Source organism: Trachinotus anak, unplaced genomic scaffold, assembly GCF_046630095.1.
Source record: "Trachinotus anak isolate AG129_WGS33_773 ecotype Australia unplaced genomic scaffold, CSIRO_AGI_Tana_v1 ptg000011l, whole genome shotgun sequence".
NCBI lineage: Eukaryota > Metazoa > Chordata > Actinopteri > Carangiformes > Carangidae > Trachinotus > Trachinotus anak.
Genome location: NW_027273862.1, coordinates 28006801 through 28024150, shown reverse-complemented (window position 1 = coordinate 28024150; position 17350 = coordinate 28006801). Strand labels below are relative to the sequence as shown.

At 40.4% G+C, this 17350-nt stretch overlaps 2 protein-coding genes across 3 annotated transcripts in view; one reads left to right on the top strand and one right to left on the bottom strand.

The window, feature by feature from the left end:
• Window positions 1-2337: 2337 nt before the first annotated feature.
• Window positions 2338-12316, bottom strand: ero1a (endoplasmic reticulum oxidoreductase 1 alpha). The gene is made up of 15 exons (XM_071489532.1): window positions 12066-12316; window positions 9782-9901; window positions 9594-9677; window positions 8607-8648; window positions 8340-8413; window positions 7989-8062; window positions 7240-7360; window positions 7001-7062; window positions 6887-6913; window positions 6690-6782; window positions 6108-6354; window positions 5566-5635; window positions 4732-4818; window positions 4003-4139; window positions 2338-3865 (listed from the first exon to the last, which is right to left on the bottom strand). The coding sequence occupies exons 1-15, from the start codon at window positions 12147-12149 to the stop codon at window positions 3805-3807; spliced, it is 1383 nt and encodes a 460-aa protein (XP_071345633.1). The 5' UTR covers window positions 12150-12316; the 3' UTR covers window positions 2338-3804.
• A 4524-nt stretch (window positions 12317-16840) lies between these two features.
• samd4a (sterile alpha motif domain containing 4A) overlaps window positions 16841-17350 on the top strand; it is a 49940-nt gene continuing 49430 nt past the window's right edge. The window contains exon 1 of one of the 2 annotated variants that reach the window (XM_071489530.1): window positions 16841-16999. The gene's annotated coding sequence lies outside the window, so the exon portion shown is untranslated. The remainder of the gene's footprint in view (window positions 17000-17350) is intronic. The other variant, XM_071489531.1, reaches the window with a different exon arrangement.

Sequence of the window (17350 nt, the reverse complement as noted above, 5' to 3'; positions counted from 1 at the left end):
AGTACAACAGTGGCGATTGGCCAATGGCTATGCCTGTACTTTTATTTGATTGGTAGCAGAAATTCGAATGTTTATCTTATTACCTAGAAACTGCCGCGTGCGTCCACATTCACGACCCCGTCATAAACACAGGCGGGTGCTAGAGTGCTTCAATTTCCTCAATTTATTTTGTTGATGTGGTGAAATGACTACATCAGTCCAATGGTATTCATAACAATAACACATCCTCTTCTCACCATACTAACAAGCCTTTCTACATTACTCTCTATGGTACAATGACATACAATGACTTGCTCTTAGCATCTGTATTTTAGCACACAGCTGCTGTGGATTCTGATGTTTTGTTTGCACAGAGATGATGATTTTGTATTTGTTGCCTGCTGGTGTTTTACCAGCTCCTTTGTTTTTCCTATTATCCATTCCAGAGATGTGCAGGCCAGTTGTGTCTTCAACTTCTCAATGTAAAGTTTCAGGTAACAAAATTGTGCTCAACCTGCATCCACTTCCAGTAGCTCTAAGGATTATCCACTTCCTTGTACTATCTACAAGGAAGTACAGTAAATGCACACATTCCACAGAGTTCAAAAGGCTTATCAGTGATCAAGCGTCTTTTCACATGTGATGAAAACAAATAGAAACCTGAGCACGAGATTATCTCGTGAGGCCAGCTAATGGTTCACTTCACCTGAATATCTAAGACAAACTAAGGAATCAAATCTCAGACAACAATCAACATTTTATTATCTGTCTACTGACAATTCAAGAAGAAGAGGGTAGATGAGGGCAGATTGTTGTCATGAATTATGTTCTTCCTAAAAAAGATCTCTATCAGTTTCATCTTGTGAGTGTGGAACATTGTAAAATGATGGTTTTAACGTCTGTATTTCACCAAAGATGGTGTCCAGTTGATTTAAATTGAAGCAAATCTGTAGTTGTTACAACCCAGCTCATTTACTGGGGAAAAGGAAGCAACAAAAAAACACTTAAAGGTGGTAATACAGATTTATTAGATAGCAAGGAGGATATATAACTAAGTAAGAGTACAACTATCAAGTTGAGAATGCAACTAGAAGAAGGGAACAGGACAAAACAGAAGCTGCTGAATCAGACAAACGGAATATATCAAAAGGAGGACTGTGCTCTCACTTTGTAAACCAAAAAGGAAATGAAATAAGAACTTAGCTGCTCTATGACTAAAAACAAAAAGCACAGGAAGCAGCACCCCCGTTCCTAATGAAGCTAACATCCATGTCTTCTACACATGACCTGCCAGGTTCTATACCCAGTACAACCGAATTCACAATGTTCCCAATAACGTTACTGGCAGCAAGAGGTACGGTAACAAGCTGTACTCTGTTTCAGCCGAGCCAGATGACCGACTGGTCGGGCCTTTAAACTCTTTCTTCTTAGAGCAGCTCCAACCAATCCTAACGCGACCTGTTTTGCATACCAACAGAGGGGGGCAGCGAACTCGCAGATTGGCACCAGGCCGAGAAGGGGTCAGGCCAGGCACCTCCCCTGGCATATTCAGTTATTGTTTTGCACCACTCCTCCACTCTATCAAACTTTACAGACACTATGAATATTTTACATAATAAAATGGACCAGTTTTACAAAGTCTGGCAACCCTACGCGAAATATTTTGGACCCGACTCTCCTGAGCTTTTGTGATGTGCTGGTAAAGTGGACTGTTCTCAGCAGCCTCCTGTGTTTGTCACCTGAGCTGTGTTTTGTTTCCTTTTTGTGTGTGTGTGTGTTGTTTTTGTTGGTATTGTTCATGTGTCTGTAGAAAATAAGAAAAATCAATAAACATATTGAAAAAAAAACTCTACAGACTTATATTGGCGATGTTGTGTTTATTCTTTTCTTCTTCTTTAAGTGCATCCTGCAGCAGTTGGTGTTCCCTCTCTTGTGTTGCAGGGCTCTGATGACTGTGTTTCAGGAATAACATCAGCAGTGAATCTATTAAATGTCAAATAATGTTATTTTTAATCTACACAACCTCTCAACAAACACATATCATCATTATTTAATGTTAATGTTCTCACACACACACACAGTCTATAGCTGTGACAAAACAACTGTCTTCAGAGAACTACTGATAAAATCAAATAAATTATTTTAATAACCTCAACACACAGTATATCTCGTATTCACATTACATTTTCCCTGAAACATTTGATTTTGTGTTAATCTGTGCTGCCATATTCATTGGGTGAAATACAAAAAATGTTTTTCTATGCAAACAGCGCCATCCACAGGAATTTCAGTTCAAGCAACAACTTCATCTGAAATCATTTTGGTCAAAGGTTTTCACATGAAGAAACAGGTTTAAAATCTTGTTTTTTTAAATTTATTTATTTAGACCCTTCAGTCTTAAAAAAGCGTCACACAACAACACCATGTCAGAACAGGCACCTGGAAACTTCAGATTTCAAGATAAGGCACTTAGTTCTTCACAGAAAGATAAATGAAATTAACAAAAGCTGGGACGGAGTTTATCAAACTTATAAAAGTAGAAACATTAAAGTTGTTGGCTGTGTTTTTGCAATAAGACACTTGTATGAAGTAACTTGCTTCAACCTACAGCCAAGTGTAAAATTCACATTTAAGATCAAGTGATTGATTGATTGATATATTTTTAATGCATATATATATAAATAAGGATGAAATGAAAGGACACTGGTTAAAATGGAAATAAAATTTTGTTGTTCAGCTGTTGGAAGCTGAGTTTAATTAGAGAGAAATCATATAATTAGAATTTAGTTCCACACTGACACTGTGATCATCAGATAAAAAACAAAGTCAGATTTATTCTGTTTGTTTGCAGTTTGTTATTCTTCATTCCTCAATTTCTTCCACAATTTTTCTGTCCTTCTCTTGTCACGTTCTTTTAGAGTTTGTGTTAGTTTCTGTAACATAATTGTGGTCAGGACTTTTTCAACAGAAATAAGTAGCATCTCAAGTAAATCTCAGGAGACCGCCCTGGTGAAATAGAGGCTAACGAGAGTTAACGCCTTGTGGTTGCTTGTCTCCAGCAACCAAGTTGCAGGAAATAGAGTCACAATCTCCTCTTCCTGAGTTACATCATTGAATAATGGCCAGAAGTGTTTTTTGCAGAACATTATGATGTCACAGTGAAGTTGACCTTTGACCATTTGAATATAAACAGTTATCACTTCATTTTATCCTTGTAGGCTTTTGAGTTTAATCGTGTCATCATTAGTGGGTTTATTGCCAAAAATGTGTTCTGTAAGGTCACAGTGACCTTGACCTTTGAACTCAAAGGTCAACTTCTAATCCTCGAGTCCAAAAGGAATGTTTATACCAAATAAGAAGAAGTTCCCTCAAGGCCTTACTGAGATATTGTGTTCACGAGAAAGGTAAGGACAGACAATCTGAAAACATAATCCCCCCGGCCCTGACCGCCGCTGGTGCGGAGGCATCAAAAGAAAAACAGAAAAAGAGCTGTGACATCCTGTTAAATGATCAAATGAAAGGTGTAGATTGGATACAACGTTCTGTTTGTAGATCTCGAGTAAATGCAAAGTTTTGCTCAGCTCTGTTTCTGTGCTGCATCATTGAGGATCTGCTCGTCACCAACTTCTCTGACCTCTGCTTTTTTAAGTCAAAAGAAGTTTGATATGTAGTTTTTATTCTGAAGTGGTAAACTGATGTTTGTCTAAAGGACATTTCAGCAGGACTAAGACAGTTGTGATGGCAGTCAGTGGCTTGGGGCCACAGCAGTCTGGATTCTAATAACTCAGAAGAGTCGGTGGCTGAAGCCGGGCCCCTCTCGACGCCTCACCGCTCCTCTGCCAGGAAGGACCTGAAGTTCTTCAGCTCTCGAACGCTGGTGGAAATCCTGCAGGACATTTCAGGAGCAGTTACCTCTGGACGTGTGCGCAAGTGTTGCACAAAGAAAAGTGACAGACCTCTGAAAATAAAACAAGCTCGTCCACAGATGTTACAAATCATCACATGATGGCGACAGACTCTCACCTTCCAAAGGCGTTGAGCAGAGAGACGACCTCCTGCCGGCTGAGCTGGAAACTGGGTCGTCGTTCACTGGAAGTGGGCAGAGCTTCGATCTGTCGCTCTGAGAACAAAATCTTAAGAGCAGTGCCTAATCCCTGAGTCTGAGAGAGAGAGAGAGAGAGAGAGAGAGAGAGAGAGAGAGAGAGAGAGCAAAACAAAGGAATCATACTTTCCATTACATACATACATATATGGTTTGATTGCCATTAAAGCATCTGTTGCTCCTCTTCTTTGACTTTATTAAACATCACACTAATCATCAAATAAATAAACACCTTGAATTTAGTTAGTGGTGCAGCATTTAAAAAAAAGAAGAACTACACAAATTCAAATTCACTTATTTCATCATAAATCTTTCAGGCAACCACTCCCATTAAATGTTTCTGCGTCTTCAATCAGTCCTGGTTTTCCTGAAGATTGATTGATCTGAGACTGTGAGAGGTGGATAAATCAAAGTAGTAGCTACAAGTACAGTTAGTTGCCGTTATCTCTGAATGAATGAATCAAACCCAGTTATTTACATCATATTTCATGCTTGTCCTGCAGATGAAATTTCTGTAAACCTTCTGAAAACCACTGCATCTCACCCTGGCTCCTGATGCTGGACCGTCGGGGCCCAACTTAGCTTGACTTTGTCTGGAACCAGTGTAAAACTTTTAAAATAGGTTTACTTGATGACGTCGCCCAACTCACCTGCAGTTTCCCCCACAGTCGACATTTGAAGCAGCCGACACAGTCCATGATCCTGGAGATGTTGAGGAAGGCCAGTCTGATGTCGTCCTGTTCAACACAGCACAGGAAAACACACTCATGTCACTCTGATGGACAGAGAAAACTGGTTTATTCCAAAAATGAGGCAAGAGCAGGGTGTAGGGTGTTACCCCTTTCGCAATCAATATTCACTTCTCCATATTGCTCTGCAGTTAACCTCAATTTCAGTTATTAACAAATCACAGTTTCAGGCAAACATTTTGATAAAGTTTGCACAAAATCTGTGAGCTCACTGTAAATGCTTTCTTCACAAAACATTTCAGAACATTGTGTGTCTTCTATTTGTTAAAAAATAATAAATATAAAAAATATAATAATAATATTATATTAAAATTGTTTTTGCATATTTTTGGAAGCTGGAAAAAGTCAACACTGTGAGGAGGAGGTGAACCTGATATGTGTCTAGTTTCAGTATATAACAAAGATGAATTTAAACTGGGATGATCGATAATGACTGAATATTTTACTGTGTTATTATTATTATTATTATTATTATTATTATTATAGGTATTATTATAGGGTGAACTGTTCCTTTAGTTTTGAGTGCTGCTTAAATTTGAACATTACAAAACATCTACAAAAACAAGTTCCAATGAGAAGGAGGCAACGAAGATGAAATGACTGAGAAAATACTGAGGATGAGTTTAAGAAGAAGCAAATTTTTTCAGGTTCTTGTTCAGAGAAAATCATGGAGAACAACTAAAAACATCCAGTCTGTGACTGTGTTTCCCACAGTTTCACACTCAGGCCGCTGACCTTCAGTTTGGCTGCTTCCTTTTCATCACCAACAAACAGAGAAGTCTCATCAAAGTGCAGAGGGAACGATCTGGAGGAGTGAAGGTGGAGAGAAGGTCACAACAAACTGCAGGGTGAATAAAGCAGCTGTACAGGAAACACTACTAATGAGAAATTACAACATTTTAATGCAGCTAAGAAAAAAAAAAGCTACAGATTGTTACCAACTTTACAGCAACATGTGAAACCTGGACGTCTTTGTCTGTTTTGTTTTTTTTTCCATCTTTTTTCCAGTGGAGAGAAGGTGTCATATGCTGCGCAGGTTTTATGACCCTTTAAGGCAAATTTGTGGTTTTGGTCGACAGAAATAAAATTCACTTGACGTCTCTTTGCACAGCTAACAATGAAAAAAAGATGTGAAACATTTTTCACTTTTATGTTTGTTTCAAAATCAAAAATAAAAAGTCGACATTTATAACATTTATGAATACAGGATATATGTATTTATATAGGCAGAACATTTATATAGAGCACCAGCTACAGGTATCAGGCCTCAGACTGACCTGGCCAGCTGCAGGATCTGCAGCAGCAGCTCTTTGTGCTTCTGGTCCTCCTCAGGTCTGCCGGTGTAGAGCCGGAAGGACGGCTGCTGGAAGAACGGCAGGGCTTTGGCCAGCGCTCGCAGCTCTATCAGGTACAGGAAGTAGAGGTTGCGGAGCCTCTTGGGCCCCTCGCCGGCCGTCAGCTCGGAGTCGAAACGCTGCCTGAACTCAGACACGTTATGACCCCACTTCTTCTGAAACCAGCTGTCTGAAGATAACACACACAGAGAGAGGGGGGGGGGGTTAGGACCGGAGCCAAAGAACACAAGAGTCACAGCTGATTATATTTGTACTAAATACAAATACACAGTTTAAAATATAATGTAAAATATGATTTAAAATACAATGATGATGCAATAAAATACAATATAAAATGCACCAATCAATACTAATAAATTACTTGGTCCTGGGAACCAAGTTCAGATCAACATTTTATCGACTCAGATCAAGATCTCAAATCTAGTAAAAAGAGAAGAAGAAGGAGAAGAAGAAGAAGAAGGAGAATAAATGTGTGGAGGGTTTGTGCAGGAGTTTGTGTCTCACCTTCCAGGAGGTACCTGGCGCTCAGGTGTATGTTGATGCTGGCATGGAGGCCTGAGATGAGGCGGTAGAAAGCTCTCTTCTCCACACACTGACCTGAGAGAGAAAGAGACGCAGACGCACAGAGCTGACGTTAAAAAAAACCCCAAAAAACTCCACGTCAGCTTTTCAATCATCTTCAGGTTAAAACGTCAGCTCACCTTCCAGCCAGCTGTAGAAGGTCCTGGCTGTAAATGAACGCAGGGTCGGAGTCAGACACGCAGACAAAGCTGATGAAGTGAATCATGGTGCAGTGTCAAGAAAACACCTCTTACCTTCAGCTCCTGAGCTGCTGTGGAAGGAGCCGGGAATCAGCGGCCGCTTCACAGTGTATGGTCTGTGGGGGGGGGGCTTTAGAGTCATGAACCAGCACAAACTACTGAATATAAAATTGTTTCGTCTGCATTTTAAAAACTTTATAGAGCCACAAATATTGTTAATATATAGCATCTCATGTAAGATACTAAAAGAGAGAGTGTTGTTTTCATATTGTGGTTTGTCTGGGGGGGTTTACTTGAAGCAGTTCTCTTCGTAGATGCTGTTCCAGATCCGCCAGACCTCGGGTCCTCTGTAGCCCGTGAAGCGCTCCGGGTTCAGCAGCAGGTCGACATGCTGGGAGTCTGGTGACTCCTCGTCTGCGAGACAGAAACACTTTAATCAGCTGCAAGTCACTCGTTACGACGTCGGCCGAGTTTGATCTGAGCCAAAGACAACGAAGGTAAAAGGTGTGAAGGACGTGAGGCAGGAGACGCCTGCGTCGCGTTATAATGATCCACCAAAGCTGTGTGTCAACGGACGACTTGATAAAGTGCTGAGAAATCTAAATACAGAGGGATTTATCCTGCAAATACTCTATTCTTTGTTTTTAATCATGCTTTTCATCATGTTCCCTAAAATATTCTTTACATTATGTTCTGCTAAATATTTTTTACTTTTAAAATGAAAAATTCCTTATTAATAATTCACTAAAATGTGTGTCCATTTATAGTTTGCATGAATTTAATCATGTTTATAAAAGCTTATATTCTTGTGAATATAAATTTATATTCTTTTTCACCATGTTTCTCAAAAATATTCCTCACAGTCTGTTCTCTAACTATCTTAACATTCTTTCTATTATGTTGTTTTTATTCTTTTAATTCTGCACATTAAAATATTATGATATTTAACAATCACATTTCCTACTAAATCATCCAAAACATGCTCTAGTTTTACCATCATGTTGCCTTAATTACTATTTTTTAAATCTTTCACATTCAGTACCGTCGACCACACAGAAGCGCTCGGCCTCGTCGTCGTGTTTGCTCCAGTCCAGCAGAGCCTCTCTGGTCTCGTCACTGGAAGAGCAAACAGAGCAGGGTGCTGATTCAGTTGGTTTGTATAGGTGCAGGGGATTCTGGGTAACCTCAGCTCTTCGAATTAAATATTTGGTTTTATTTGATAAAGAGACGTATTGAAGTGAACTGGAAATCAGATTTTCCTCCTGCAGCCTTTAAGAAGGTCTGAGGGTTTTTACTCTGAGGAATCTCGTTGATGTGGTTCTCTCCACTTCTTCTTCTATTGTCTTTATTGTTGGCACAGTGAACTTGTATCAGCTCGACTGACGAGATTCACCTTAACGAGACATCCACTGCTCCGAGATGCTGCGTCTTCTCACACTCCAGCTGCTCGTTTGCCTCTGCTGAATACTGAACACACACACACACACACACACACACACACACACACACACACACACAAAAACACACACACACAGACTAATGGATTAAAATTGATCCCCCCCCTTAATTATATCATGTACATTAAGGGAGAGGGAACAAGGTACTAATCTACAGCATATGAAGGAATATGCTGGGGATTGTGTGTTTTTGTGCGACTCACCTTGTTGTGGGACGGTGATCTGATGCCCTCTGGCACCTCGTTCTGTGAGCAGACAGTTTTAGTCAGTCTGATGATTCACCTGTTTGTCTCCAGCAGGTGGATCACAGGCGAACGATACAAAGACAACCTGGAGTCACAGCTGCTTTTAGTTGATCAACAACGTTTTGACCAACTGCTCAGGAAAATTAGTTCATACGAAATTTAATCACCACCTTTTTTTTTTCAATGCCTGGACGACTGGACAAAGCAGCAGCAAGTGGACTGCTCATACCCTCTGTGACCCAGTGGATTTACTAAATCTATTTTGATTTATTTTAGTTATTCACACATAAAACATTACAAATACATTGTATATGGTTTTTTTTAATAAAGTGGACCCATCAAGGGCTTTTTTAAAAAGCTCCGCTTAACGTAAAAATTTAAAATCACACAAAATGAAAGAGTAAAAAAATAAATAAATAAGAATTAGAAAACCAACAAGTAAAAAAAAAACTGCAAAAACAACACAACATGTGCAGTAGAAGGAATGCAAGTATTTAAATGAATCCACTGACCAGAAATACCAAGAAAATAAAGTAAAAATAGATAAATTTAAAAACACAGTTAGTCCTAATTAATGCCTCTTTTAAAACCGGTGTGTTCCACGTCTCGCTGGGTGAGAGTATTTGTAGGAATAATTACAGAAATATTGTTGGAAACATTCTGGTAATTTCTGCCCTGTAATCTCACCTTGTAAATAAAACAACATGCTTTAAGGATGTCTATATTTATATTTGAAGTTGTGTTAAGATGACTTATGAATGTCTTTTTCTTTTCTGTATTTAGAGAAGATCCTGACACATATGAACACAGTTAGATGGTTATGAAGTCTCCGGTCATTTCCTGTCTGTAGTTGGTAAAACACGGCTGACAAACTAAAAGGCAGCTGTGACTCCAGTGTGCAGAAACACGACCACTTGAAGTGAACGAGGTGAAACGAGAACTCACGGGAGAGCAGGGCTGCACAGCACAGTCCCTCAGACCACAGTGACTGCTGACCGCCCAAAACGGACACGGCTTATTCAGGTTCACCTGCGGAGGATCGAGTCCCCAACACACATCCTCAGCAACAGATCACTTCATCTGTGTGTATATTTCTGCAAGTGTGTGTGTGTGAGTGTTGTCCAGCAGTTCACCCTGTAGAACCTGAAGTAGTCAGACTCCAGGAGAGTTTGAAGTTTGGGGAAAAGCTGCTCGTTGTTGAAGCCATCGATGGTCTCCACATCACATGTGCAGTCATCCAGGTCACCTGTGACCTGAGGGGGGGGCAAACGAAAACATCTGGTTCTGTGCATGTTTGCAGAGAACGGTAAAAAATCAGACCTGAAATGATCTGAAAGACTTCCTGCTCTGACTACTGTGTCCTCTGTTCTTCCACACCTGGCGGACAGGTGCACAGGAAAATGAATTCATGCAAGATAAGGTAAATAAATTCCCTCTCCCTTAGTCACATATTGAACTATCATTCGATATACATGTAATATAACAATAAGGTCCCTTGATATAATTTATTCTGTTTCTTTTGTATTTGTCCTCATTAGTACACATTTAAATTTACATTTTCTGTATTTTTTAAGGAGGATTATATCCACTTTGACCTTTATTTGATCAAATCTTGTTGAGAGACAAAATTAATAAAAAAAAAATTATCTTACAGTAATAAAGAAGCATTTTTGGGAGTAGACCTTTATTTTGAAACACAAAATAGGTAAGTCTATTTCCAGTTTTCCACTGCTTCCTGTGGATTGTGAGATCTATTGTGTTATATTATATATTATAGGGATGTATTTAGTCAAGTATTGACAGAGTAACTGTGTCTCGTCTCTGGCTCTAGTATAAGATAATGTTTCACACTGGGTGTTTGATACTTGACAAAAGTCCACTACAAAAACTTCAGTATATGTGATGTTGACAGTAGAGCTGCAACAATTAGTCAATTAATCTAAAAAAGCTTAATCAGTGATAATCAGTTCATCTTTTCAGTCATTTTCTGCCTCCAGTTTCTCATATTTTCTTTTTCTTATAATAAACTGAATACCTTTTGGGTTTGAGGCTGTAGATTAGTCAAAACAAATATTTAAAGGTCATAACTTTGTGGTCCGGGATGTAGTTTTTTTATATTTTACAGACTAGACAGGAAAATAATAGGGCAGATTAATTGACAATAAAATTAGCTGACAGTGTGCCAGAGGCTAGAAATCATGACTGTATCTGTATCTCACAGGAAAATACACATGTACAAAATGCTGAAATGATAAAAAGCTGGAGTTCATGAGATAAAGAAGCAGATACAGAGGTGCATGGCTGAGGAAGATGCTGAAGTAGGGATGAATGAAAGAACAGTAAATGGTAAGAAGACAGTGCTTTACAGTAACTTCTTTTCTTAAAGGAGTCCTCCAGTGATTTAACATTGCACTGACAGAACGCGTCATCAATGACAAATACGGCCACAGAGGTCAAGATATCCTGAATATTACTCCCTAAAAAACTGGATCCTGTACTTCCCATAATGACAGCATGTCTTCATGAGGCCCTCCCTGCCATCATTCAAACTCCACACCCCCAGTGTGTCATACAGTCATTTTTCAAAATAAAAAATAAATAAATAAATAAATGTGTCAGTCAAATGTTTTCAAGCCCAAACTGAGACGACTCTGATGATCTCAGACTCTGAAAGAACCACAGATGATTTTTACAACTGTTTTCAAAGACAGAGAAGTGCTCCTCCTGCCACTGACCCTCAAGTGCAAATAGAATAAAATATTATAAAAGTGCAGTTTCAATATGAAAACACAGGGAAAATGACTGTGTGGCTTGAGAGGTGCCAGCTCTACAACCTGTTTTAGTGTTTTGGTTTTTACAGTGTGCAGCTTTAACTCTCGGTGCTCTCGTCCACTGCAGCTGCTTTTTGTTTGTTAGTTAGTTGTTGTTTTTTTTGTCTTTAGCTGGAAACAGCAGCAAACAGCAGACGGACGCAGTCAGAGAGCAGCTGGAGCATTTAGCAGCTACAGAGCCAGATGTTTCCCTCAGATGGAGGTGGAGATGAAAGACAGGGAGGAAACACTGGACCTGCAGATGTTTAGTGGCAGAATAAAGACTAAAAATGAACCGATCATGTTGATCTGTGTTTCCTGGATGTGCTGGGTTTATAACTATGGGTCCAGTGCTCGAAATGTCAAACAGCAAAACTGTTGAATCATAATTTTCTCTTTATGTCTGACATCGATTTGTTTGAGATGAGTGAAGACAACTAACAGGCCGTCAGCACTTTGCTCCAGCTGCTCTCACACACCTTTACAAAGCAAGATCACTTATTCTAACACATGTTAACGTTTAAAAAGTGACACAGCAGCAGAAACTAAAGGTGGATGAATTAAACAATGAATAAGAAGACAGATGTGTCTGCAGTGAGTCTCTCACCTCACAGAAACACCTGCTGTCTGCAGAGCCGAACACCTGGAGCAGGAGGAGGAGGAGGAGGAGGAGGAGGACCACCGGCTTCATCACGACCTCTCCTGTGACCGCACACCTCCGGTTGGAAACTGTTAGTACCAGAGCAAGCTGCTCTTGTGTCCGAGGACAGCTTCACCTCTGCGGGGACGGGAGACTCTGAGACGGGCGGGGATCCGAGGTGAGGTTTTGCTTCCTCGTATTTCCTCATTTCCACCGTGCGACGTGTGATACGTGACCAATCGATCCGATCAGAGCCGATCGCAGCCGATCAGAGCCGATCGGAGCCGATCAGAGCCGATCGCAGCCGATCAGAGCCGATCGCAGCCGATCAGAGCCGATCAGAGCCGATCAGAGCTCAGCGGCTCCCTGCTGTTTCGGCCCCTGTTACCCAGGAATCTGTCCTTCAGGCTTTTTCACTGGAAGAGACTTTTCTTCCTGTTCGCTCACAAAACAACCCGACTGAAAGCTTCCGCAGCCGGGCCTGCAAATGACAAGAGCCTCTTATAAAGACTTTAACAGAGAGAATGACTGGGGAGAATATCCACAAATCTGTTTTTTTTATTTAATATTAGATTTTTTAATTCGGTGAAACAAAATAAAAAAAAAATCAAATATATTCCAGACTGACGTGTTAAATGTTTTTATGGCAGAATAATGTGAGTGAGCTTATAAAATGTTAAGAGAAATAATAATAATACAAACTGCTGATAACAAACTGTATATTTTCCTCCTGTTTCGTTATATTGAGGTATGAATGTGTGGGATCAGGTGAAGCAGCACCCAGAGGCAGCCACACGGTGGAGCCGAAGGACGCGGGTCTGTTTCCCTCCCACTGAAGCCTCCTGAGTGTAGTGTCGTGCTCGGGCTTTTACACGCAGTTAAGGATGTTTTTATGTGACTGATGACAGTGATATTGTCTCCAACCTGCCAGATAATGTGTCAGTGTTATCAGTCATTGGACTGTTATCAAAAAAATCCACATATAATAAAAACATGACAGAAATGTATTCAGTCCTATCTAACAAAGCCAGTCATAAAGAATACACATTAAATGTTATTCATTCATTTATTTATTTTTTTAGTCATAAATGCAAAAGAAACACAAAGAGATGAAAAACTTAGGATATTTGAAGCTGTTTAATTGGCGCCGATGTATTACACTGAATAAACCCTGTAACTATTAATAATGTCCAGTCTGTTAATACCAAAAATACTTCACTCCATTCCCAAACAGGCCCCCTTCTTTGGATCTGTGCCCCAGTCTGAGACCGTCTCTGTCCATGTTAAAGCAGTACATACAGGTGCTTGATGTTGGTTCTCCACAGAACATCTGTTGTTATATCTGCTCCTTTATAATGAAATAAGAGAAAGTAAAACTAAAGGAATGAATATCTTCCACTGAAAGCACGTGAGAACATGCAGCAGCATCCCCTGCAGCTGTTTTTGGTTTCTTTCTTAAATCATTTATGATCCCTCTTTTCTGTTGGGGGTTTATCATGTTTGATAGTTTGCTTGGCAGATTCTGAAGATGTTTGAAGACTGTGAGCTCTGTCTGCTGGAGGGAATTCACTCCGTGGCTTTGCAATGCCTGCAATGCCTGAGTTTCAAACAATATTGAAATTAAGATTAAAGCCATTAAAAGGTCACAAAGAAACAATTAGCCGCCTTTTTTCGCAGCAGTACGAGCATATTGTCTTGTGGAGAGTACGTCTTACTTAAGTAAAAGAATCAATACCACAATGTAAAAATACTCTGTTAAAAATAAAAGCATGGTATTTAAAATCCTACTGAAGTACAGACATATTATCAGCTGCAGTTACCCCGAATATTATAAGTAAAATCAGTTTTTGTTTTTAATACTGAGGCTTCAGTGTGCGCTGTATCGTAGCTACTAGCTACTTTATATACAGTTAAGTAGTTTAGTCTAATGGGCTGTAGCGTAGGGGTCGGGCCCCTCCAAAGGGTCACAAGATAAATTTGAAGGGATGTGAGATCAATAAAGGGGCAAGAAAATTTATATTCATATTTTGGACTTTTCTCTAAGCTTCTGTAATTGTGTAAAATTTGACCTTTTTGGGCCTCAAACTATTTTTAAATACATGATCTGAGAGGTTTGGAGAAGACATGTCTCATAGATGTCTTTCCCGTTTATGAGACAGAGGAGAGGGAGGGCCTTGTCAGTGTGAGGACACCAGAACCTCCTCACTCTGTGACGAGGGAACAGCTTCTGTGCTCCAGGGATTTACCACTGGAGTCGGTGAGGGCTGCAGTTTTAGTATGCCGGTGACAGAGCGGGCCCTGATCCTCTGTGATTGGCTCTGCTGTAGCCGGGCAGGGGGCTGCGTAAGGCTGGAGAGGCAGTGTTGTCTTGTGGAGAACTGGATAGTTTGGCCTATGCTGAGGCCAGTCTGTGGGGGACTGGGGGGACTGGGCTGTGGCCCTGACTGGCTGCAGGGGCCAGTCTGTGAACCTGTGTTTCTAATCTAACATCCTAAGCAGCTTCTCTTCCAGATTGACAAGAAAGTGTATCTCTCTGCTCCACCTCCTTTTTCATCTGATATAGTTCATATCTGACAGTTTCCTTTGCTCTGTTTCTTCAAAACATCGTTCAGCTGCTGAGTGGAGTCAGACTCTCACAGTCTGAGATGATGTGTGGACATGGGAGGTTGGAGCGAGAGCTTCCACTCTGCTGAAGTCTCTTTCAAACTCTTCTAGTTTTGTCCGAGACCCTCGAACCATCACTGTGCCTGTGCTGTGACAAGTGATGCTGAATTTATATGTATATTGCTGTCAGATAGATTTGTTGCCAGTCATTTTAAGGCCATTAAATTGCTCACAGGGAGAGGAGTGCCAGGCGTCTGGGCTGCTCCGTAGATAACAGCAGGGCTGTTATCCCCGCTCTGTCACCCTCCCTTTAAAGGCGGCTCTGGGTGTCTCAGGGTGGTCTCTGAGCAGCTTGTCCTGTATTTCCTTCTCCCTGCTTCACTGCTCATGTCCTCTGGGAGGTGAATCACCAGACTATCTCGACTCCATCCATCTAGCTGAAGTTGTTTTGGGTCCATTTTTACAAATGAGAGAAATGACTGCCGTTTTCTCCACTTTCTTTATATTTTCAGGTGTTTAGCTAGTTAGCTAGTAGCTAGTAGCCAGTTTTGAAATAAAAACGCTCTTTTCTTTCAGTCATTTTATGTAGTTAATCTTTCTTATTCTCGTTTCTTTCCTTTTCATGTGTTTGTTGTTGCTTTTGTGTCCTTCTGTCCTGGTCTAAGTCTGAGACTGACTGGCTGACTGTTGGTGCTGCTACCAGTTAGCCTGCTAGGTGGCTAGCCTCTTCCAAACTTCTGCTTACTGAGTTTGGTTGACTTTGATTGACGTGAAACCAAAATTCTTCTCCCAAAGGTTTAACGTAAAACTTGCCGCTATAATTCATCTAAAATTGAATTATTTTCTGAAGAGGAAGCCAGTGTTTTGTTTTGTTTTGTTTTGTTTCTTCTTCTTCTTCTTCTTCTTCTTCTTCTTCTTCTTCTTCTTCTTCTTCTTCTTCTTCTCTCTCTCTCTGTGCCCCCCCCCCCCTCTATTTTGGTGCTCCCTCCCGCTGCCAAGCCCCTGACGTAATGCTCCGCTGTTAATGATTAGCATGTGGAAACGAGCAACGCGGGTCTCTTTGCGTCAAGGCGGCAAAAAAACGCAGCAGGAAGTTGGTTGTCATTCCTTCAAGATAAAAGTGCTGCCAAACATTGAAATTAAGCGTATGCACTCATTTTGTTTTTGGTATAACTATGAATATACACCGTGAAAAAAAACAACAACACACTTTTGATGTTAGCTGCTGGAATTCCCTCGACTGTCCAGTGATGAAAAGTAAACAAGCGAGCCAACTGCACTTGGTACAGTTTTGCACTTTATTCGAGCATTTTCATTTTATATGACTTTATACTTCTACTCCACTGCAGTTCATGGGCAAATATATTGTACTGCAATAAGCTGTAGATTCTAATTAATGATGCAAAATAGAAACAACAAATAAATGATGTATTATTATAGGGCAAGATAAGATTTTAGATGTTATTAGTCCATTTCCAACTGTATATAAAGTCATCTGCAACATTAAGGGGGTGAACACAATAATGCCTCAGTAATTATGATCAAACCATTTTCTTTTCTCTCACGAAAAATAATATTGGCGATCGTAATTAGATTTGTATAGTAACTCTTTGTTTTTTCTCTTTTATGCCTTTTTAATCATCTCACAACCTCCAGATGAATCTTGGGAACATTTTCGAGGTGGCGACCACTGGACCTGGGACTGGACTGTGAACTATATTAAGTAGTGAAACTTCCTCTACCTTGACCCACTACAATACAGGGATTATGTGAAGAGAGAGAAGGCAAAGACTGTGTAAGTGAACTGGCGTTGTGAGGAGGAAGAAAGTAGCTTTTCGTTGTTGTTGTTTTAAAGGCAAAGAGTGGTCACACCAAATAGTGATTTTGTTTTTGTTCTATTCACTGCCCTTTGTCTGAAGTTATATGAAATGAAACATATTCACAACATTACATTTTGCACATTATTATATCTATAAACCTAGCACAGACAGAATATACCATATTGTAAGCTGACACTGGTCTTAGCTGCTCGAATAAATCAGTAAAAATATCAGTTTCGAACTTTTTGTTTGTTGTTGCGTTTTATTTTGAAGGCGGTAAGCGGAAGTAGCTTACTGTGCTCCGTGTGGGTTGACCGCGTCTTTTAGACCGGAGCGCAGTCTGCTGGGGAGAGACAGAGGAAAAGTTAGTCAAGATGGCAAATCCCTCAGACCCGGAGTGAAGGGGCACCGCTGCCCAGAAGTTGAGCCTGTTTGCCCGAACTGAGACAAACCCAACGATGCAAACTGCGCCAGGAGGTAAGAGCCGCCCGCCCGGTGCCTCCGACCGTCTCTTCGACAATTCAGATGTTCACGCTGAAGTTTCTGGAGCTTTTTGTTGCTGTTTTCGTCCACTCAGCTTGATTATTTATACACGAAAAAAAAAGGGACTAACGCAACCTTGCTATATATCAGAGCCAGCCTTGAAATTAACATCACACGGTTTAACAAACTGAACAAACGCTGTTTCACCTCGGCCGTTATTGGAGTTTTGTGGCCGTTAATTTGAGTCACAGTCGTTAGTTTGCTAACTTGCGTTAAAGTCACAGTTGCTACACGGTTCTCGATGGGATCAGATATAGAAATACCGGTGATGTTATATTTATTGGT

Coding starts and splice junctions, on each gene's coding strand:
- ero1a (XM_071489532.1), bottom strand. CDS start 12,149: ATGAAGCCGGTGGTCCTCCTCCTCCTCCTCCTCCTCCTCCTGCTCCAG. Junction 4,819..5,565: donor AGGAAGCAGCCAAACTGAAG/GTCAGCGGCCTG, acceptor TGTGTTGAACAG/GACGACATCAGACTGGCCTT. Junction 4,140..4,731: donor GACTGTGGGGGAAACTGCAG/GTGAGTTGGGCG, acceptor TCTCTCTCTCAG/ACTCAGGGATTAGGCACTGC.